The sequence below is a fragment of the Mauremys mutica genome, chromosome 8, assembly GCF_020497125.1.
Source record: "Mauremys mutica isolate MM-2020 ecotype Southern chromosome 8, ASM2049712v1, whole genome shotgun sequence".
Taxonomy (NCBI): Eukaryota; Metazoa; Chordata; order Testudines; family Geoemydidae; genus Mauremys; species Mauremys mutica.
In genome coordinates, this window is record NC_059079.1 from 40,186,293 (window position 1) to 40,209,535 (window position 23,243).

At 43.1% G+C, this 23,243-nt stretch overlaps 1 protein-coding gene across 3 annotated transcripts; it reads left to right on the forward strand.

Annotated features, from left to right (window-relative positions):
* Nucleotides 1–662: 662 nt before the first annotated feature.
* LOC123375874 (pancreatic alpha-amylase-like) lies at nucleotides 663–13,141 on the forward strand. 3 transcript variants are annotated; one of them, XM_045027235.1, is made up of 13 exons: nucleotides 663–748; nucleotides 2,195–2,238; nucleotides 2,768–2,854; nucleotides 3,554–3,765; nucleotides 5,150–5,296; nucleotides 6,103–6,300; nucleotides 9,066–9,296; nucleotides 10,434–10,567; nucleotides 10,660–10,782; nucleotides 10,913–11,012; nucleotides 11,128–11,249; nucleotides 11,341–11,466; nucleotides 12,885–13,141. In XM_045027235.1, the coding sequence occupies exons 4-13, from the start codon at nucleotides 3,565–3,567 to the stop codon at nucleotides 13,072–13,074; spliced, it is 1,572 nt and encodes a 523-aa protein (XP_044883170.1). In that variant the 5' UTR covers nucleotides 663–748; nucleotides 2,195–2,238; nucleotides 2,768–2,854; nucleotides 3,554–3,564; the 3' UTR covers nucleotides 13,075–13,141. The 3 variants fall into 3 exon arrangements, with proteins under 3 accessions (XP_044883170.1, XP_044883172.1, XP_044883171.1); XM_045027237.1 differs by lacking the exons at nucleotides 663–748; nucleotides 2,768–2,854; XM_045027236.1 differs by lacking the exons at nucleotides 663–748; nucleotides 2,195–2,238; nucleotides 2,768–2,854 and having other exon boundaries at nucleotides 2,915–3,765.
* Nucleotides 13,142–23,243: the final 10,102 nt, after the last annotated feature.

Here is a 23,243-nt window from a genome sequence, read left to right on the forward strand (position 1 = left end):
TCATTCCTTTACCACTGTGTTCTCACCCCAGCAGTGCACACCTACCTAAAATAAAATAAAAATGGCCCCTGGGCAACAGATTTGGGAATCTCAATGAATTCCAGGTGTTTCTGGACTTTGGAGTGGTGAAGGAATCAGAGTGAGCAGAGAAGTCCCATTGTATTAGTTCTGACAGAGGTTAGCACAACCCATTTCTTCATGGATTTCAGAAAGATCAACACAGTAGCAAAGAGTAGATGAACACTGGGAACTGACAGATGTATATTAATTTTAGATCTCACAAACGGACACTGGCAAATACCTTTTGAGCTAGAATCCTGGGAGAAGAAAGCCTTTTCCAGGCCCTTGGCTTGCATTAATTCAAGAACATATGTCACAGTATGGCAGTGACTTTTCAGAGGCTACACACAGAAAACAAAGCCATCGTCAATTGCTAGGCTGAACAGTGTGTGAGTTTCAGTTTGCCTTGAAAATCTGAGCTCCTGTTATCTGAAAATCATTTCCTCACTCCCTGGGGAGGCTCTTGGGATGAATTTTTTCAGGGTCTATTTTCTGCTCTTCACAGAGCTCAGGGAATTCTCTGGGAGCCCTGGCCAATCGGAGAGTCCTCAGGGACTGACAGGTGAGTCATAAAGGTCGTTGGCCGGTTTGCTGAGTCTCAGACATTCGAGATTCATATGTCGATTCTCAGTGCTCTGCCTTCCTGTCGCTGTAAGGAGATTTCCACCCTCTGCTGAGCAGGATTTTGGTGAGTTGCTTGTTTCTGCGTTAAAGTTAGTGTTCAGGGCTCAGTCAGAGACAAGGAACTGATCTTAAAAACAAGAATTTGTCTAAATGATTTCTAGTACGTACAAAGTTCCAATTTATCAGGTAAACCCCTTGGTCTTTCTGACAATACTAAACAGTTCAAGTCACCGTGCTGGTGATTTTCTGCCCCAAAGGTTCTTGACTTGAGACAGTTAGAAGTAAACAGGAAGGGTTCCAAGGTTCACTAGCTACCTTTTTGGGGGTGTCTGTTTTTTCCTTTGGTTCACTCAAGTTTTCCAATTCAGCGACTCCACTGCCCTGTTCGGAAGTGCAGCCAAAGCCTCTCCAGTGGGTATCTGTGTTACCAGAGGGTTCACAACAAGTATTTGCACAGAAGCTCCAGCGCTCTATTGCCAGTGTAGACACTTGATTGCTTTCCCTGCTGTAATTGGCCTCCGGAGCTGTTTCATAATGCCTCAAATGACCGCTCTGCTCATTGTTTTGAACTCGGCTACCCTGGAGACATGCGCCCCTCCCTTTTCAGAGCACCGTTTCTGACAGGCCTTGTGTGCTGTGCTGATCTGCTCCAGGACACAAAGCAAGCCATTAATGTGGAATGCTTGTGCTGTTGAACACAGAAGAGTGTGTGTGTATGAGAGAGAGAGAGAGAGAGAGAGCAGGGATGGGGGCAGGGGCTGATGTCGGGGGTTTCCCCCTCCCCCGCCTCAGGACTGGTTGCTTCCTGCCACTGTCTGAACATACAAGACAGCATGCTGACACACTCTTGGTCCACTCCCCCCACCACACACACACATACTTCCTGTCAAAAATTCTCCTACCCACCTCCACTTCAGTTGAAAAGCAGCTAGCAATGTAGCAGGATGCCCATGGAAGAAGGGATTGAGAAAGCTGCATCATGTGACACTGTGCCTGCCCCATGAGGCATTGCAAACCCTTCCCAAAGCACCCTGTGACCAGTTGCACAGTGGGATAGCTACCACAATGTTCTGCTGTCTTTGCCGTTGCAAGAGCTGCTAACGTGGATGTGCTCCAGCATCACAAGGAGCAGTGTGACACAAAACAGCGGTTTAATTCCAGCGTTTTCATAAAAGTGGTGTAACTTGTGGTGCAGAAACTTGCCAGGGTAGCTAGAGGAGGGAGGGATAGCTCAGTGGTTTGAGCATTGGCCTGCTAAACCCAGGTTTGTAAGTTCAGTCCTCAAGGTAGCAATTTAGGGATCCAGGGGAAAATGAGTACTTGGTCCTGCTAGTGAAGGAAGGGGGCTGGACTCAATGACCTTTCAGGGTCCCTTTTAGTTCTATGAGATAGGTATATCTCCACATATTGCCCTTAGTTCCTTCCTCTAGCCCAATACTCACTCCTGATAGTATATGTTGACTTCCTTCATAAAGAACAGCTATTCAGCTTCTTTTCTCCTAATTTTTAGGTTTTGAATCCAAGAAAAGCTATTCAACTCCCTGGTTATAACAGGTATTTATCATCTTATATGAAATGTGTACAAGTTAGCCTAATTCAACTGTCCTACTGTCACTGCTACAAAATGAGAGGCTAAAAGCTGGGGTTCAGGCAACCTCCAATCTGTTGGGTTCTACATCCTAGCTGTGTTTGGAGAAGAGAGCACAGGTTGTTTTCACAGAGCCATTTCAAGAGATCCCAGAATTTTGACAAACCCACATTTCAGGGAACATGTTTAGGGGACTCATTATTTTAAACAAGGTCTGGAAACTGAGGACTAAAAGCTGGTTGGCCCTGGCTTGGCTGCACAGAATAATAAGGAGCTTTACAAAGTGTGGAGCTGGGCTACATTCAGTGCTAAGTAAAATGCTGTTACTGCACCCAGGAGAGCGTAGCACTCCAAAGGTGTGGGAGAGTAGGTAGCCATGGCTCTGGCCTCACTATGTGCCAGCCAGGAGAGCTGGTTAGGCCACACAGTGGTGGGGACCATGCTGAACCTGTTAAATGGCTGAAGCACTTTCTGCCAGCTCGCCTTTTGTACTAGGGAGCTAAGAGAGGCAAGACAACACAGCTCCACACCACTCCCAGCCCAGGACTGTGCATGAATGACATAATCTACCCTGAGAAACAGGTATTGGGTACATTTAATACATCATTTTGCACTATCAAGCTGCAGCACAGATGTATGTCAAATATTTAGTATTTCTAGTTCCAACCGAATAAAAAACTACAGCTCTGAGAGACCCTTGGCAATTAAGATTTAGTTGCATTATCTGATGCTGTGTTCAAGTCTGGTTTTGACAATAAGTATTTGTTCTCACACACATCACTGTCCTTTGAAATATCGAATTTGTTGACAGCATTAAGACACAAAACAAAACAGTAAGGCTTTCTCTAAACACAAAAGTAGTACAAATTTGACTATACTTACAAGACCCCCTTAGTGCAGATACAGTTATAGCAGTATGAAAGTGCCTTATACCAGTATAACATTCCTATACAGGATGGGGAATGAGCTCTACTGTATTACACACCTTTGTACAGTATATCTGTGTCCACCTTAGGGGTTGTACTGGTACAACTATAGCTGTAAAAAGCTCACTCCCTCAACCAATATAGTTATACCAGTACAACACTTTTGTGTAATCCAGGACTGAGCCTTTAACGTGTTACATTATTAAAGTTGTCATGAGCGGTTGTGGCATAGCTTCATCAGATAAGCAATTCTGAAACTATCAAAACAACAGCAAGATAAGCAAAATACATGCTAAAAATAGTTGGCCTTTTAAAATGTGTAATTTGTACCATGTACTTTACCCTCTCGCATGAGTATAAAAATCCATGAGAAGAGCACAAGCTATTACGGAAAGAACCATGAAGGCCTTTCTTCTGCTAGCAGCCATTGGATTTTGTTCAGCGCAATATAAGCCAAATACAAAGCCTGGGAAGACGTCTATTGTCCACCTGTTTGAATGGCGTTGGGCTGACATTGCTCTTGAATGTGAACGGTATTTAGCACCCAATGGATTTGGTGGAGTTCAGGTATGTAGCTTCTAAGGTTAATAGACATTGAAATTGCCTAATAAGCGGAACATTTTGCTTACCAAAGTAAAAATCCAGGTCATATGGGACAGGCACCAAGTTCAAACTAAATAGAAATTGGAATGGAAATACTAAATGCTGAAGCAGTAAAAATAGACCAGCCCATCATGATGGGGTGCATTTATTTAATCACTCCAAAGGGTATAATTGAAATATTTATTCCTCTAGGTGAAAAGTAACACCTGAATCTTTATTTACTACTGTGGAAAATGAGGGAAATCCCTGTATTTTTTTTATGACTATTGTATGTACCTCAGTTTACCTGCCTGATATTTTGACTATGCAGAATTAAATGAAAGAGATAAAGGTACCCACAGAGAGATACCAAGGCTCCTTAGGGGAGCAATGGAGTGAACTTTAATTGGGAAATACTCACCTCTCTGACTCCAGCTGGGCTAGTACATTTATTTTTTTTGACCCTGGGATCAAAGGAGCATGATGGCAAAGACCCCTCTGCCTAGGAACAAGGAGGGTGAGCAGGCGGCTGGGCTGGAGATAAGTCTGACAGACATACTGAAAGTATGTTGCAGGGCCTGGCTGTCTCTCTCCCAGCCCAGGTTTATTGGTGTGGGCTGGATGGAACTTACTCAAAAAAAAAAAAAAAGAAAGAATAAAGTTTAGGTAAGACATGGGCATGTATGTAGGCCCCTCACTTTTTAACTCACTTCTTGAAGTACTGTGTATTTTGGGAGGAATAAATAATACTTTGTTTTGAAGAAGCTGTTTTTAGAGCCTTTAATCAGCCAGTAGTCACAGGCTCCTAGATAAAAAAGGCTGGCAGGCCAGATGCCAAATGCAGTTGGGCTTGTCATATTATCACCAGGGGGCCTGCAGCCCAGAGGCCCATTCTAGGGGTTGTAGGACTGTGTGGTTCCATCCAGAGAGGGCTGATAGTAACAAAACTTGTTACCAGAGAGGTATACTCGAGGAGCTAAAAGGGGTCTAAAGTACAGCTTGGCCTTTTAGTGTGACAACTACAATTTGATACATACCATTTCTCAAATTGCTGCACAAACACTCACCTATGTCTATTTCATATGCCAGTTTCATTAAACACTTAAATATAAGCAAGCTCAGGAGCCTGATCACCCAGTGAGTTCCTGTCTGTAAGGACTGCCTCTGAGATGCTGAGCCGCTTCATCAATTGATTTCAAAGGGAGATGAGAGTGATGAGCATCTCCCTGGATTGGGCTCTGGTAGAGCCAACTCCTTGCAACAGAGAATCATGGCCTCAGATCCTCTGTCTTTATATGTCTTTTACAACACTGAACAAGTACATAAGTAATTACTAGTTTATTTTCAAATGACATCACTTTGTTCACAGATATCTCCTCCAAATGAAAATATTGTCATTACTAACCCGTGGAGACCATGGTGGGAAAGATACCAGCCAATCAGCTACAATCTATGTACACGATCTGGATATTATGATGAATTTAAAGACATGGTGACCAGATGCAACAATGTTGGAGTAAGGGACTTGAAATTCCTCCTATATAAACAGTGTGGGGAGATGTAAGAGATTTCAGGTTGCCCTCTGTCCTGTTCCCAGTTAAAATATATATATATATATATATATTCTTCAGTAATGCCAAGGAGATAAGGTGCCAGTTTTAAACAGAAGTCATTTTTCATGCCTTCGCAGTGGAAGACTAGGTCAATCAAAAGCTTAATCATGCAGCAATAGCTCAACCCAAGAAAGTACTATTAAAGAGAAACCCAGCTAAAATTGTTTGGTTTTTTTGTTTGGTTGGTTGGGTTTTTTTAAGTTTGCAATCAGGAAAAATAGTTGCTTTTCAAAAGATGCCTATTTTTAAAATTTAGTATAATTGAAAAACTCTCAATTAGCAAAATTGGAGTCATTATTCTTTGAAGATAGAACTTAAGATGGATGCTTACATTTAACTTCTTTACTTCACGTGGTCTTGAAGCTGTCTGACTGATGGTATGTGGTCATTAGCAGTCAAAATCAGAGTGAGGCACCAGATAACTCAAGAGGGAAGATATGGGGAGATCAGAGTTAAAAAGAGAGCTGATCTAATGTTCTCCCAAACAGTCTGGTCTTTCAAATGAGGTGCAATCACTGAATGGTAAGCTCTCTGCTGGATATTTAGAAATAAATAATATTCTATCGCTTTGCTCACATGAAAAAGCTCTAGAAGAAAAAAAGTGAGGCGTCAAAAGGGTGGGGAATGTAAATGAGACAATAAGTGCTATTTAGTCAATGGCACTTAGGTACTGGCTTTATTAAACTGAAATGCAAACATTGTTCTCTAGGTTCATATTTATGTGGATGCTGTAGTCAACCACATGTGTGGATCTGGTGCTGGCTTTGGTAATAGTTCTACTTGTGGAAGCTATTTCAATGCAGAGACCAGAGATTTTCCTGCTGTGCCATACTCAGCCTGGGACTTTAACGATGGTAAATGTAAAACTGGAAGTGGAGAAATTGAAAATTACCATGATGTGACTCAGGTAAATTTAGAATTGTAAAATATATTTTCCCTGTTTATTCTTACTCCCACCCTCTTCTTTACAGGGCTTGCTGTCACATAAAAACCTCAGAACAGGAAAAACTCAGAGATGGATGAATAACTGATTTCTCAGTTCATTGGCAATTTAAAAATAATAATATAAAAAAGTTTCCATCTTAATTTTTTACATTTAAAAAAGCTTAAATTAAATTAAAGGGGTATTTTGAAATAAAAATAGTTTCAAACCAAAATATTAATACTTTTTTTAAAAACAAACAAAAGTATTAAATTTCATTTTGAATGTCTCAGCTCTCCCCCCCCCTCCAAACAATTTGGCAAAACTGACACAAAATCATTATTTTCCTTGAAAAAATGTTTGATAGAAAATTTTTGCCCAGCTTTAGCAATATTTCACATATAATAGTCTTTCCGTTAATTAGTTAGTAGGGGTAGTGAGAATTACATAACCAATAGGCTACATTTCAGCAAGATACTTTAAGCATGTGAATAGTCCTATCAAATCAGTGGGATAACTCTTATAAGTTAGGAATGTGCTTAAGTACCTTGCTAAATCAAGGCCTTGCTGCTCATTTCAAAGACTATTGTTACCTCTTAAAAGCTTATCAGGGCTGAGCCTGATCAGTAAACATGCATGCAAATCCCAGGGTACTACAGAAAAGTGTGAGTAGTTAGCATTCTTCCTTGTGCTCTTTTATGGGTGAGCCACACAACTGACTTGACCTCTTGTGATTAGTTGGTATTTAATGGCTCCTTTTCCCGGTGAGGGGTCTTAGGTCATCAGCTGTATTCACCAAATTCCATTATGCATTCCATTGACTAAATTCCCATGGCAGCTTTATTTGGAAGCAATATTCTTCACCCCCATGCCCTGAACAGTTAGGTAGTGGTGCTGTGCATTGCTAAACAGTATCTTTTACCCCATTTCAATGTTACATGAAAGGATTCCTGTGTATATCACTCTTACTCTGTTTCCCTTTGTCCCTGTCTTGATGGCTGGGGGAGGGGGAAAAGGAGGGAGCTAGAGAGAGAGAGAGAGATTGTAAAATTCATTAAGCGATTGGGCATCATTCAGGATGAAAGATGCTAAAGTGTCATTATTATTCACCTCTTCACTGTAATACAGAGATCAAGCACTTGATTACACATGGTCTCTCAGAAGTACACTAGGATTGCTATAAGAAACCATTCTTTTTCTGTGAATATTTTAAAATACTCTTTTAAAATCTTCTATTTCATTGAAAATTCACATCAGCAAATTTTACAGGAAGCAAACACAAAAATGGGCATGAACACAGTCAAAATGGATTTGTTTAAAATTATGAAATAAAATCTGTGGCAAAATTTTGTATTATGAATCCAGCTATAATAAAATCTCTCATGCAATTCCATGGTAAGAGAAAAGTACCATGTAGTTGATGTTGAAGAGAAATATTTTTATCTGTATATTAGCGCTGAAGTAAAAATGACATATTAAGCCAGATTACTTCTCCTAGCTGTATTAAAATCACATGAGTAGGTTTGGCAGAATTTGATTTTTATTTTATATAATTTTGATGGATAATATTGTTGTTTATTTTTAATCCTTTTTACATTTTTATAGATTTAAATCATCACAGTTGCAAAAATTGTTTATTAATTTTAAATTTTCATAGGTGTGGGAAATTTCATAGGTATGGGAAAGGTCACATAATTTTTAATGATAGTCCACACTGAGATTCAAAAAGTTCAAACTTTATAATCATTAAAACAAAAATCAAATACCAATAAGTTCTCAAGCAGCATTTTTCTTACTGTGCTACCTGTAAATTTCAATTTTTATTGGGGGAAATATTTTTTCATTGGTGTGTGTGTGTGTGTGTGTGTGGTGAAATCAATGTGTACTGACAATTACTAATAAAAATCTAATCCTTCCAAACCTCCCTACGAATATAGAATTAATGGACTGATTCTCAGCTGGCATTTTCCTAAGTCACTTAGACCTATGCAGAGTGGGGGTAAAATGCAATCAGTCTTTGTATGGATATAAACAACTACACATGATGCAAAGTAGTAGAGAATCAAGTCCTATATCAGCAAAGTCTAGTATACGTAATCCCAGTGTCACCTGCAGCCATATGTATGTTATGCAAATTGTGTACCATTGGCAGTGACAAAAAAGAGCAGCGCTGGCTGGCCCACTGAGCACTCATGTTTGTCGCTGCCAGCCTCTCTCTCATGGTAGGGGAGGGGAGCATTGGGGCCAAAATTGAGAGATGTTGCAACCTGGTGCACAGGGGTCACAGTGCCACTCAGATTTGGCCCCATGACGGAGGGGCTGTGGGACCAACCCTGAATGGGTACGCAGGGCAGTGGGATGGCCAGCACTGAACCTCCATGCCATTGTCATGGGCTAGCTTGTGCACCAGGACACCTCCACAGGGGCTTGCCCTTCCTCAACCCACTTTCAACAGCCCATGTCCCCTCTCAGGGATGGGGAGTGACACAACACCTGGCGGGCGAGGCTGGAATATGGGGGCTGAGCACGGCGTGGGTGAGGAGCTGGTGTCAGCAGCTCCCCTGGGCATGGCTCCACAGGGACTGGCTGTGCATAGCATGGAGAAAATTTCTGGGGGTGGCCCTGTGTAATTCTATATTATTCTGTGTTTTTTCGACAATGGCTTTGCAAGAACTGTGTTCAGGATATTTCATTTAGCACATGGGATGAAAATTGTCTTAAATCAGGGTCCCAACTAATTTTTTAAACAGGTCCGTGACTGTCGCCTTGTCAGTCTTCTTGATCTTGCCCTGGAGAAGGACTATGTGCGCTCGAAAGTTTCTGAATACATGAACGAACTTATTGATATTGGTGTGGCAGGCTTCAGAATTGATGCTTCCAAGCATATGTGGCCTGGGGACATGACGACATTTTTAGACAAACTGAAAAATCTAACTACACCATGGTTTTCCAAAGGATCGAGACCTTTCATTTACCAGGAGGTAATCTAGTTTTCTTAGTTTCGCTCTACGTAGAAATGGGTTCTTTTATGCAAATACCGTATGGACTTGACCCCGCATGTACGTTAGTGCTTTGTTGTATCAGGACCAAAGTGCTCAGCAGCTTGAAAGACTGAATTATCTACAAATTAATGCAAAGAACTAAGGTCAAAATGTTCCACTTTCTAATTTGTATGGGCCCAAATGGATCCTTTTGTTTGCAATCAAGTAACCGTCTAAATAGTTGAGGTGAAATCCTGGCTTATTGACTTCAATGTCAACACTCTCATTGACTTCTAGGGGCCAGGATTTTATTCATGATTTTACATGTGGATACACATTGTAGATGTCTAAATGATCACACAAAATGAAAAAATAATGGAGAATCAGGCCCCAAAAGTTTTAGTTCCTATGGATTCTAACCTTTAGTACTTCATGTTCCAGCTCCCAGTCTCCTATTTTGGTACTATTATTATGTTTCCAAGGCTACTTGGCTTATTCAGTGAAAAACTTTCAAATGTGTACGTTAATTCTTTCATGCATTTTCTTCCATCACCTATTCATCATTAGTCATATAATCATTAAAAATATAGAGAGATCTCAGAATTTTATTTTGTAAGTTAACTTCTGCAGCACCAATAGAGAAAATATAAATAAATAACTTTGTAAGATTCCCCCCCCCAAGTCTCAGCAATATTGTTACATGACTTTTATCAGTAAATGAATGTTTTTAAACCAGAAGACAATCTCTACCAATTTAAAATTTTAAATGTAAATTAGTATTTTGGATCTAAACCTCCCAGCAATGTCCCTTTAAAGTCAAACTTCTCATTTGATTCTTTTTATTGTCAAACTGATCGTTCTGGAATTGGATCATGTGTTTCATTACTAATCTATTCATGGTCATGACATATTTGGGAGTGGGGGAGAGGAGACGAGGTTTCTAATATTTTTCAATTGCACCTGAATTTGGGATGCTTTAGGAAGCAATAAATGGGATTTAGTAAGTAACTCAACTTATTACTGTTTTAATGCATTCAATTGATTTATTCTTCCCTAAAAGCAGCAGTTAGGACTATGAATTGTATCTTTTTAACCAGGTGATTGGACTATAATAGTGGCTTTTCTTTCTTCTACTAGGTAATTGACTTGGGTGGAGAGCCAATTAAAAGCAGTGACTACTTCGGAAATGGCCGAGTGACTGAATTCAAATATGGTGCCAAACTGGGTACAGTGATCCGCAAATGGAATGGAGAAAAGATGGCCTATTTAAAGTAATATATCTATAGTTTGAATTAATCATTAGATTCCTGCAATATTTGAACTACTAATTTCAATGTGTTTGACTCTTTGTTTGTTTGTTTAGGAACTGGGGAGAAGGCTGGGGTTTCATGCCCTCTGACAGAGCCCTTGTCTTTGTGGATAATCATGACACCCAAAGGGGACATGGTGCTGGGGGAGCTTCTGTTCTAACCTTCTGGGATTCCAGGTAGCTTCATACAGCCAGCAGAGTTCCCTTTCTTCTTCTTCTTTCTTCCTTCCCATCCTCTCTCCCCCCATTTCCCCTCCCCAAAAAAGACAGCGTATCTTCATGTGTCTCATTACTCTTTGGTTTACAGACTATATAAAATGGCACTTGGCTTTATGCTTGCTCATCCTTATGGATTTACACGTGTTATGTCAAGTTACCGTTGGCCAAGATATTTTGAGAATGGAAAGGTAGGTTTATGATCAATGAGAACAAGTCTGTAGGCCATTATGCTGTTGTATGCTTCATTGAGCTGTCTCCCCAGATAGAACGTTTAATCTGTATAACTTTGTGTTTAATAACAAGGACATTAATGATTGGGTGGGACCACCAAGCTCTGAGGATGGATCAACCAAACCTGTTACAATTAATCCAGACTCCACTTGTGGCAACGACTGGGTCTGTGAACATAGATGGCGTCAAATAAAGTAGGACACTGCAAACAGCAATTTCCGATATATTCTTCACCTGATGTGGGGATATTTTAATTAAAGTCAAGCCCATTGGTTGTATTTTCAGGAACATGGTTATTTTCCGTAATGTGGCTGATGACCAGCCTTTCTCAAACTGGTGGGACAATGACAGCAATCAAGTGGCTTTTGGGCGTGGTAATAGAGGATTCATCGTCTTTAATAATGATGACTGGTAAGTGGGAGGAGTGAATAGCTTCAGAAAAAATGTTACTCCCTGGTCAAGCTATAGACCCTATTACTGGCTATAGAATCTGTGGCAACTGGTTGGTGGGACACATCAAGGCTCTTACCTGATGCAGCTCCAAACCTACCATCTTCCCACTCCCAAAAGCATTCTTCAAAAGCCTGCAATAGCTCCTTAAGCAACACAATACTCTGCTGCTGGTTCCTGGTCATTGGACTTGAAACCTGCAGTAAGAGGTTGGTCAGTGGGGAATGCATGAGAGGTACTTTGGCCGCTGTTGGTGTTGGGCCTGGCCCTAAATAGGCTAGCAGACATGGCTGTGAGGAATGGGTGGAGAAGTGACTGAGAGTAATGTGGGTCAAGCTGGGATAGGTTTGAGAAAGGGCTGGCAGCTGGGAGTTTTCAGCTTTCTTTTATGGTGAGAAAAGTTGATGGTTGGATTGGATGTTTTAGAGGAGCACAGTGGTCAGGAAGTTCTCAGAATTGCATTGCATATGAATTGTTCTCAATCTTCGGCATGTGTTGAGGGTTGAATCACTCACTTCATTTAAGTGTCTTCCTGCCTTATACAAAGGGCTTTGTGTCTAATCAGGCCCACTTCCTTTCTGGATATTCCACAAAGCCACTGGCAGAGGCTCATCAGGGCTGGCACTTCATGTTAGGGTTATTGTTGTGCTTTTCTAGACTTCTCTAGAATCAGAGGTGCAGAAAGAGATGTAGGGAATCTGTAGTGCTGAGGTAGCCCCAAACAATATGATATTGGAGGAAAAGAGCCCTCCTGATTCCAATGGAGAGTGCCAAAACTGCTGCGATGACTCAATGGGACTGTCAGAAAAGGTAATTTGGGTGTGCAGAGAGGGAGGGACTTGGGAGAAGAAAAAGAACAATAGGAGCCTAATAATAAGGAAGACTCTAAACTATTTGGAAACTGACAAGAATACCTGAATTTACTGTCCCTGCAGATAATATCATACACACTTGTCATCTTGTTTTTTTCTCTAGTTATTGAATTTTAAACATATGAAGTCTTTGTGAATGGGAGTAGATGGATAACCTTTGCTTACTCATGCCTACACAGGCAAGGCTTGATGGCATTTCAAACTGGAACCTTTATGTCTAGCAGGGCTGCATGGGCTCATTGAGGCCATATAGACAATATATACAATGACCTTAGTATTCACTGTAGGCTGATGTTGCTCCCTACCTAACACACACAGGCTCTGCTGTATCAGAGACTGAAAGACCAGACCCAAGAGTAAGCCCCACGTGTCGGATATTGTAGTGCAGAACACTATCCCCAAAGTCACCTGGCTGGCCAAACATATGATGCTTTATAATAAAAGAGAAATACCTGCACTGGAGAGTCTGAATTACCACTTATTCCTTTTCAATGTTTTTATACATAGGAGCTTGAATGTGAATTTGCAAACGGGCCTTCCTGCTGGAATTTACTGTGATGTTATTTCTGGGCAAAAGGAAGGTGACCGCTGTACAGGAATACAGGTGCAGGTTGTAGGTGACGGCACTGCTAACTTCCAGATTAGTAACCAGGCTGAAGATCCTTTCATTGCAATTCACGTTGATGCTACATTGTAATCCATGCAAGAATGAATGATTCTCTGTATAACATCTCTAGCAAGGAATAAACTGTCTTGGCACAAAAGTCATTGTTGCATCGCAGAGGAGCAGGGACAGAGTCTGACAACCCATGTGATCATAAGCAGAGAGTACTTTATTCATTTCCAGCATGCTCTTTATACTCTTAAAGCAGGCAAGCAAGCAGTTGCTAATTGGTTAACAAATTTAACACACCCGCAGCTGTAACTTCATAGAACTAGCCAAGGCCAACTTCTCAAAACAAAGCTCAAAGCCTAATTAACCCATCCTAAAAACCTAAACATCTTAGCTTCCCACACTACCAACTGCCAAGCTAGCAAAATATTCTCAACACCTCCCCCCTCCACCCAAAATCAAAAAGGAGGGGAAAAAAAAGGGATAAAAACATTAGCAAAACATTTCCAACTTATAACAACATAACACCACAATCTATCACAAACCAAAATTAAAACTTTATAAAGCCAACCTATATAACCATGCAATTCTTAACATAACCCCAACAACACCAAACAAAAACAAAGCACAACAAATAAATGGTGTAAATTCTACAGGATTCCCCCCTACTCAATAGCACACCAACTTGTGGCAAACTTCTATTACCAAATTATCCCTCAGATGTCAGGCGATCAAACTGACACTGAGGGAGGGGGGGGGTCCTAGAAAAAACACAACATAAACCACATAAAACACAAAAAACAATCCTGGCCAGAAAAAAACAAACAAACAAACACCACAAAACAAAACAAAAAACACATAACATAAATTTAACTCTGTAAATAAATGCATGGTACATAAAATGCTATGCAGCTAACACCAATTTTCTTAATATCTAAAAAACAAAACAAAACTACCCCTACTGGGCAATCAATCAGTACATACAATATACAAATACCCTTAGTACCATCAGGCAAAAAAAAGGAAAATTACATCATCAATTAAATCATTTACAGTAATACAATTGCATCCTGACTTACTTCTAAATTCAACTGCTATTCCCTCCAGCAACCACAGAGTTAACTTTGTACTCTGCCTAACATTACTCGCTAGTAGTTAATTACCTTTTCTATCAACTACACCCTCAAGGTTATCAACCAATATTCCAAGCTTGTTGTCTGTTGCCCGCCGCCTGGGCCCGATCCTTTTTTCTTCTTCAAGTTCTCTATCTATTGCGTGCCTGCCTGGGCCCGATCCAAAGCACTTTACATAAAGGTATTTTGGGTCACATAAATTCAAAGCCATTCTCCCAAATTTCCTAGATTTATGCCTACAACTCCCCGCTTTAAGAATACTCAACAAACCTTTAGGCCGAATTTTCTCAAACTTCAAAAACAAAAAACAAATAGGCTCTAAAAAACAGGGGTTAGTAATGGGGAGGGGTAATATCATTTACAATCCAATTAGGGAGGGCAATACATGCTAAAAAAAAAATTCCACAACACAGGGCGCAGCCTGCAAAATAAACCCCAAAATCCAATCAATACCACAGTTTTTAGCAGGAGTCCCAAATTTTTTCCTGCCAGTGTGCAATTCTTTGCTTCTTTACCAGGGTCAGTTCTCAATGTCTTTTTAGTCAGGAATTTCTAGACTGGCAATATCAATGATGTGAGTGTTTTTTCTCCTGTTCCACCACCATCGTGGTTCAAGTTCTACGGGGGAAATTATCAGGACATCATCCTATACATTCAGGCAAAGCAAAAATTATCTCAATCAATTAAATTTTGGGTCACATAAATTCAAAGCCATTCTCCCAAATTTCCTAGATTTATGCCTACAACTCCCCGCTTTAAGAATACTCAACAAACCTTTAGGCCGAATTTTCTCAAACTTCAAAAACAAAAAACAAATAGGCTCTAAAAAACAGGGGTTAGTAATGGGGAGGGGTAATATCATTTACAATCCAATTAGGGAGGGCAATACATGCTAAAAAAAAATTCCACAACACAGGGCGCAGCCTGCAAAATAAACCCCAAAATCCAATCAATACCACAGTTTTTAGCAGGAGTCCCAAATTTTTTCCTGCCAGTGTGCAATTCTTTGCTTCTTTACCAGGGTCAGTTCTCAATGTCTTTTTAGTCAGGAATTTCTAGACACTGGCAATATCAATTATGTGAGTGTTTTTTCTCCTGTTCCACCACCATCGTGGTTCAAGTTCTACGGGGGGAAATTATCAGGACATCATCCTATACATTCAGGCAAAGCAAAAATTATCTCAATCAATTAAATCATTCAGGGAGGATCAAACAAAAAGAATCCTGGCATAGCAAACAAGCAACTTTCCTCCAGGGGCCCAGGTTGTGTACATCGTGTGGCTCTTTCAGACATTCCATCCACCACTGCAGCAGACATCTCTGATACTAACACAGTTGCAATTTCTTCAGTCCTACTGTTTGCAGCCTCAAATCCTGAATGAGCAGTGGTAATATCTTGGACTAGTTCAGGAAATAGTTTTTCAGGCACTGCTTCTAAAGGCTTTAAAGTTTCAGCTGAGGTTTCCATAGATGTTACAGTTTCTGCAATGATTTGTGCTTCAATTGCTGCAGCTGTAACAGGCACAAATGTTTTTTGAGCCCCAGAGCTTTCAATACTAAAAATGGGCGAGCCAGTATCTGCCAGCTGCACAGCTAAATTCTCTTGCTCCTCTTCGTCTCCCTTTCCACACACAGGCAGTTCTTGAGGACACATGTCGCTCTGTAGAGGGGCCCCATTTACAACTGCTCCTGGGCATTCTGATACTAGGTTAGATGGCGCATCTCCTACATCATTCTGCATGGGGGCCTCAGCTGCAACCGCTTCAGTGTGCTCTGATTCCAAGGTAAACACAGTATCTTCTACCTCTGTCGTCCCAGGTGCCTCAGTTACCCCACTCTGCATTGCATCCCCAATAAAAGCTTCCTGAGTGATTTGCCGCCCATCGGATCCCTGAAGCCGAGCAGTTCGGGTGGGCTTGCGCAAAGTGATGTCCATAGCAAAGGCAGTTTGGGGAGGGCCAGTGGATCCAAACCCTCGAGACCCGCGGTCAATCGGGGTCGGTCGGGGCACACATCCCTTGAAAGGTATTAACTGAGCAAGACGTGTACCAGCAGTTATAGTCACAGGGGGACAAAGGGCGCGTACCATTATCCCAATATTCCCCGTATAGTCGGCATCAATAAGGCCAGGCAAAACAAAAATACCTTGTTTCGATGTCGACGAACGGCCAATCAAAAGGGCACTCAGTCCAAATCCTAATGGACCATCGGTGTTGGAAGGAAGAACTTGAACCTCGTCAGTCTCTAAAACTACATCTGTCGCTGTGGCCAAGTCCACTCCGGCACTGCCACGGGTTGCTCCGGTGAGGTGTTCCAGGCAGCCGGGTTGGCGGGTGGAGGCACTTGTGTCGTCGCGCTCCTCCGAGGGGCGCTCCGTGATCCGTTTCCCGGCAGCGGTGTTCCATCCTTCGTGTAACGCGCCCAACAGTCGGCGGCGCGATGTCCAAACTTATCACATCGTGTGCAAGCGCCAGTTGCAGCTTCAGGTGACACATCAGAGGCCTGCTGCCCATTTTGCATAGGGCAGTCCCGCCGGAAATGCCCGGGTTTTCCACAACCAAAACAGGGGCCGGCTGGCCGGGTCGGTCTTCTAGCCCCCCGCTGTCGCCCGAGCAGGGGTTGTAACGCCACGGCCAGTGCAGAGGCCTGTGCCTTAGCATGAATCGCTGCCTTATCCGTCTCCTCAAGCATAGCGGCCCTACCACATGCCTCAATCATTTCCATCAGGGTCGCAGTCTTGGGCAAGGTGGCTAATATACGGCGGCAAGTGGGATTTGCATTCTGGGTTGCAAGATCAAGTCCAACTGCAGTTCTGGCCTCTGGCGTCAGATTGGGAGATCTATCAATAGCCTCTCGAAGGCGATCCAAAAAGGTGGAATACGGTTCCGATGGGCCTTGCATAATTTTAGCGTAGGGAGGGCTCGGCTTTCCCATCTGGGGCACCGCTTTAAAGGCAGCCAAAGCCAGTTCCTGTGATTGCTGCAGGATCCGGGGCTCAAGGCGAGCTTGCAAGTGCGGGTCAACAAAGCGACCGGCTCCCAAAAACATATCAGCAGTGGCCAGGCGCCGAGGATCATCATCCGGTAAATCCAAATTGCGGACAAGAGCCAAGTCAACTCTCTTAGCCCAATCATCTTTCCACAACAGTTTCTGTGTAGGTGTAAGAAGCATGTCAGCTAGCTTAATCGCATCGTACGGACACATTGCTTGGCCAACAAATATCTGTTCAATGATAGACTGTACATACGGATTATCTAGTCCATAAGCCATGATCGATTTCTGTGCCTCACGGATCAACTTCCAGTCCAAAGGGGCCCACCGTCTATGATTAGGGTGTTGAGGGTCTGGCGTAATCACCGGAAAGGCCTCGGGTGTTAGACCTTCAAGGATGGCTTCTCTTAAAACCCCATGCCAGCGCTGTACCGGATCCGGAGGGTCTCCAGGTGGAGGGTCCCCGGGGCCAGGCGGGGCGGGGGGGCGAGTCGAATGAAAGCACTTGTGAAGATGCGATCGCGATGATCCAGGTGGAAGACCTTCCAATCGGTCCAACTTATCACATATATGCTGCAGCTGTCGACCCTGGCGCTCCATCTCCTTATAGAAGGCATCAGACTGAGTAAACTGAGTAAACGTAGTCAAATCGGGATATGGGTTCGATGGCACATGTTCCACCCGAGCCTCCTCTGTCCCCCCGCAATCGTGGCACCCCCAGGCCCCGTGGACACGGCATGGCTTTGGAGGGGGTGCATACGGCAAGGCTGTCTCCATAGGCTCGGGCGTATCGGGGGGTAACGGGACCGTAGCAGGATCAATCATGTCGGGGCCGATAGCCACATTGGAAGGTAGTGGGGCCGTAGCAGGGGCAACATCATCCATAGGGTAGGGGTTGGAAGCCAAAGGTATCACCGTGTCCTCACCACCGAAAAACTCTCTGGCTCCAACCGGCAACACAGAAGGCATTCCGGGCGTTGGGCGGCAAAGCTCAGAAAGGGCCGCCTGCACTCCTGCCTCGGCCGCGAGAGTTTCTACTATCTCCTTCGCCTTATTCCATACTGGACTCAGGGAGAAGGCCTCCTTATCGCCCCGAGCCACCGACTTCCAAAGCTCGGAGCCTAGCCGCTCCCAAACAGTTTTATCAAAAATTGTACTTGGTTGAACAGAAAGTCCCCTTCTCCGTCCCCACCGCAGCAGACGGGATAACTTATCAGAGGGGAGCTTCTCTCCCTGCCGCTCCGCGATGCGCATCAAATATTCATGCACCGTCCTTTCTTCCGCTGATGCAGCGGTTCCCATGTTAGCTGCTCACCTCTGGGCTGGGGTGTGCCTCCCTTTTCAGACGCCCTGCGGCTTGCCGCTCGACACTGAGCTCAGGTGCGCCCCTCTTTTCGGACGCCCTGCGGCTCCTAGCCGCTCGACACTGAACTCAGGTGCGCCCTTCTTTTCGGACGCCCTGCGGCCGCCGCTCGACACTGAGCTCAGGTGCGCCCCTCTTTTCGGACGCCCTGCGGCTCCTAGCCGCTCGACACTGAGACTCAGGTGCGCCTCCTTTTCTTCTTTTCAGTTCAGGCCACCAACACTGTCCTCATTCAATCACGTCGGGGTCACCATTTGTTGCATCGCAGAGGAGCAGGGACAGAGTCTGACAACCCATGTGATCATAAGCAGAGAGTACTTTATTCATTTCCAGCATGCTCTTTATACTCTTAAAGCAGGCAAGCAAGCAGTTGCTAATTGGTTAACAAATTTAACACACCCGCAGCTGTAACTTCATAGAACTAGCCAAGGCCAACTTCTCAAAACAAAGCTCAAAGCCTAATTAACCCATCCTAAAAACCTAAACATCTTAGCTTCCCACACTACCAACTGCCAAGCTAGCAAAATATTCTCAACAAGTCATATTTTTTTTAGTCTCATTAATGAAATACTGTGTCAGTGCTGTAATAGTATTACAGAATAAGTAGCACTGATACAATTTTTTGAGATGGTATAACAGGCCTACACATATGGTTCATTTTAAAGACAACTTCATTTTACTTCACATGAAGACAGTAAAGGAGAAATTAAACCATGAATTGAGATGATTTTACTGTTGTAATTCCAAAACTCAGGAAGGCAGACAAACAGACACACACACATAGTATAGGCGAAGCTTGTAACAGCACCTATTACAGCCGTTTTTCGTTTGCTGGCAATGCAAAAGGATTGAAAAAGATCTTGTTTCACATCAAACCTGTGACCTTCTGTACCTCAAAGTGGCACTCTGAAACCCCCATAATCACTACTGTCACATAACTGTATGTTTTTTACAAAATATGCCTTGTGAGGTATCGGTCTTGATCTGTTGAACAATAATAACCTGTTGGATTTTATGTACTATCCTTGTATATGAAGTTATAAAGTATTACTACATGTGTTACAGAAATATGTTGTGAGGTTAGGAACACCCACAACCAAAGATGTGGCTATTGATGGCGACTTGGCATTAATGGCTCATCAACACATAACCTAGAGACTTCTCTGAGGAGGCACATATGCCATGGGGGCAGACTAACCTGCACCATAGCAATGATCTTTGCAGCAAGCTGGAAGAAAAGAAAAATAGTGACATCATCACTTGGCCTCTCCCTCCCTCTCCCCCCCCACCCCTTGAGCTCAACACCTGGAGGAATGTCTGATTAAGGGTGGTCTCAGGCTGGAATGTAGTCCCAGCATGAGTACTGGTGAGCTGTAACCTGCTTGTACCATCTGTCAGGGTGAGATATTGTTTGCTTCAGCTCTTGCTTAGAGTAAAAGTTAGGATTTAAAATATGTTTACTTTTTATTTTCTAAATGTAATCTCTGATCTGTATGCCTAGTATAATCACGTAAACTCTATCTTTCTGTAGTTAATAAACCAATTTTATATTTTACTTAAAACTGTTTTGGTGGAAGTGCTTGGGGAATCTCAGTTCAGTTTACAAAGCCTAGTGTGCATCCAATCCACACTGAGGAAGTTTATTTGTGACACACACACTCATATACAAAGAACATGTATTACGGTGTACAATCCTTTGCCTGATTATTCAAGACATTACTTATTGATTTGATGTGTAATGTGGAACTTTGGGCACCGAACGGCCAGGTGGTCATGCTGTGGGTGACTTAACATATTTCCTCTCAGTCTGCTTTGGGACAAATCTGGGACAGAGTACAGATCAAAAAACTTGAACACTAGGCAATCTATTGATTAGCAGGATGGCAAAATAGGGAGGGGATCAGTTTCTGCAGCATGAATTACATTTTATGCACCCTTACCTTCTTAACATTAAAGAGCTATAATGAATTCGTTAAATAACATCAGTGCAATATTTAAGGTTACATATGCAAACATAAGTGTCAGGAAATGTTAACATTAAGACTCCCATCACACTAAGTTGTCCACATTGTTTAAATATATGCTTTAACAGACAATATATGCAATTTAACTAGTCATTAAAGATGGAACAGCATATCTTTTTTTCATGGTATACTGTTGCAGCTCCTAGCCTTCTCCTGGTAGCTTTTTGGTCCTTGCAGTGATAATAAGGGAGTGGGGTGGAGGGGGGGGTGTGTGGAGTGAGTGAGGGTGGGGCCTCGGAGAAGGGGCAGGGTTGTGGGGGTAAGTGTGTTTGGTTTTCTGCAATTAGAAAGTTGGCAAACCTAGTGTGGAGTGGGGTTGGGTGATGCTCCCTCCCCCATGGGAGCTTGTTTGGGCCCCTCCACGCCCCCTCCCAGTGTTGCACTGTGCCCCCTGGGAGGGGGGGTGGCATGTCCAACAGTTTGGGGCTCATTGCTCCATCCACCCACTGGCCTACAACAATGCTCCAGGCCCTCCTGTTCTTTCTATGTGTGGCATTGAATTTTGTTTGGGGTTGCATTACTGAATTCTATTTCTTATGTGCTGGGTCAGAAGCCTTGGTAAGAACAGGAGTATTAGTCCAAGGGACAGCATCCGCTTGTGTCCTAGGCACAGAGAGGATTCACCTTGGTTGGTGATACCAGGCAGCACAACAAAGAACCTAGGGCGCTACCATTGGGGTAGGGGTGGGAGAGAAGACCTTCTAACTAGCAAGCATCAAGAAGGAGGCTTGACCCACCCACCCACACACGACCTCCATAACTACACCAAGTTATTTTTAAATACTAAAAGCAGTTTGTGCTGCTCTCTGCCTTGACAATATTTTGAATAATAAAAATAAAGCGCCATCTCATACAGTCTATGATGAAACACTAAAATCTGTACAGCTGCCTATTTACAAAGAAACTGTTTTTACAAATATAAGATTTTGTACTGCACCCATCTCCATGGTAGCTGAAGAACCTACAGAATTCCCAGTGCCTGTGATTTAAAATTTCCAAGAAAATAAATGTTGTGTGGCAGCATGTGTGTAGGTGTGTGCACACTTCTACACTAGGTGCTTACTGCATTAAACAGTAAGTGAAGCTTAGATTTTTTTCCCCCACAATGCCTAAGGTACTTGGCTTGATAGTTGGATGTTCAAATGCCTTAGTCTGCTTTGAAAGGCAGATGGAAGATAGGCACAAAGAATACCAGTCTTTATAACTGTTTTTTGCATATCACCAGAAGGCTGTTTTATTACATCAGGGTCAGAATGGTCCTACTTGGATGCATGTTAGGCATCTAAATTCCTCTTGCATCATCTAATTTGCATTCCTCCATGTGGGGTTAGCTGCCTACTTTAGTTTCATTTAGTGGCAGCCATGTTAGAAATTGTAGGTCAAAAGATTCATAGCTTTTTAAGGCTAGAAGGGACTTTTGTGACCATCAAGTCTTATCGCCTTCATAACATAAGCCATAGGCCTCCCCTGAATTGATTCCAGTTTCAAGGCCAATTGCTGTGGTTGAACCAGTGCATGTCTTTTAGTAAAACATCCAATTTGGATTTTAGAATTTGCAGTAATGGTGACTCCACCACAGCTGGTACGTTGATCCAATGGTTAATAATTACTCACACTGTTAAAAGCTTGCACTTTATTTCTAGTCTGATTGTTGGCAACTTTTAGCCTTTGGCTTTTGTTATACCTTTTGTTTGCTAGACTGAAGACCCCCTCTAGTAGCAAATTGCTGTTCCCTGTGCAAGTACGTTGGGGGTCAGATTATAGTGCTGGCCATCTCAGTGCTTTAGAAGCTCTCTAGGTTTTTTTTTAGTTTGAGACTGGATTTAAAAATTAGATGAGTTTGACCAGCTAAGCATATATTTTTTAATCTATAGCCATCATCGTAACATGTACTGGCTGTTGGCAGTTGGAGGCTTACTGCTGGAAAGCGGGGCCTGCTTGCTGACAACTTACTGTTCTTGTGATGTAACCAGGCTTGTGCGTTAGTTGCCTGTGACCAATCAATTCCTGGTGAGACAATGAGGAAACGTCTACACTACGGGATTATTCCGAATTTACATAAACCGGTTTAACAGAACAGATTGTATAAAATCGAGTGTGCGCGGCCACACTGAACACATTAAATCTGGTGTGCGTCCACGGTCCGAGGCTAGCGTCGATTTCTGGAGCATTGCACTGTGGGTAGCTATTCCGTAGCTATCCCATAGTTCCCGCAGCCTCCCCCGCCCCTTGGCATTTCCGGGTTGAGATCCCAGTGCCTGATGGGGCAAAAATCATTGTCGCGGGTGGTTCTGGGTACAGCCTCACCCCTCCCTACCTGAGCAGCAGACAACCGTTTCGCGCCTTTTTTGCTTGGTGAACTGTGCAGACGCCATAGCACAGCAAGCATGGACCCTGCTCAGCTCAATACCGCAATCGTGAATGTTTTAAACACCTCGCGCACTCTCGTGCAGTCTATGGTGAACCAGGACCTTCAATCCGAGGCGAGGAGGAGGCGGATACGGCAGCGCGGCGATGACAGTGATGAGGACATAGACACAGAATTCTCTCAAACCGCGGGCCCCTGCGCTTTGGAGATCCTGATGGTAATGGGGCAGATTCTATCCATTGAATGCCGATTTTGGGCCCGGGAAACAAGCACTGACTGGTGGGACCGCTTTGTGTTGCAGGTGTGGGACGATTCCCAGTGGCTGCGAAACTTTCGCATGCGTAAGGGCACTTTCATGGAACTTTGTGACTTGC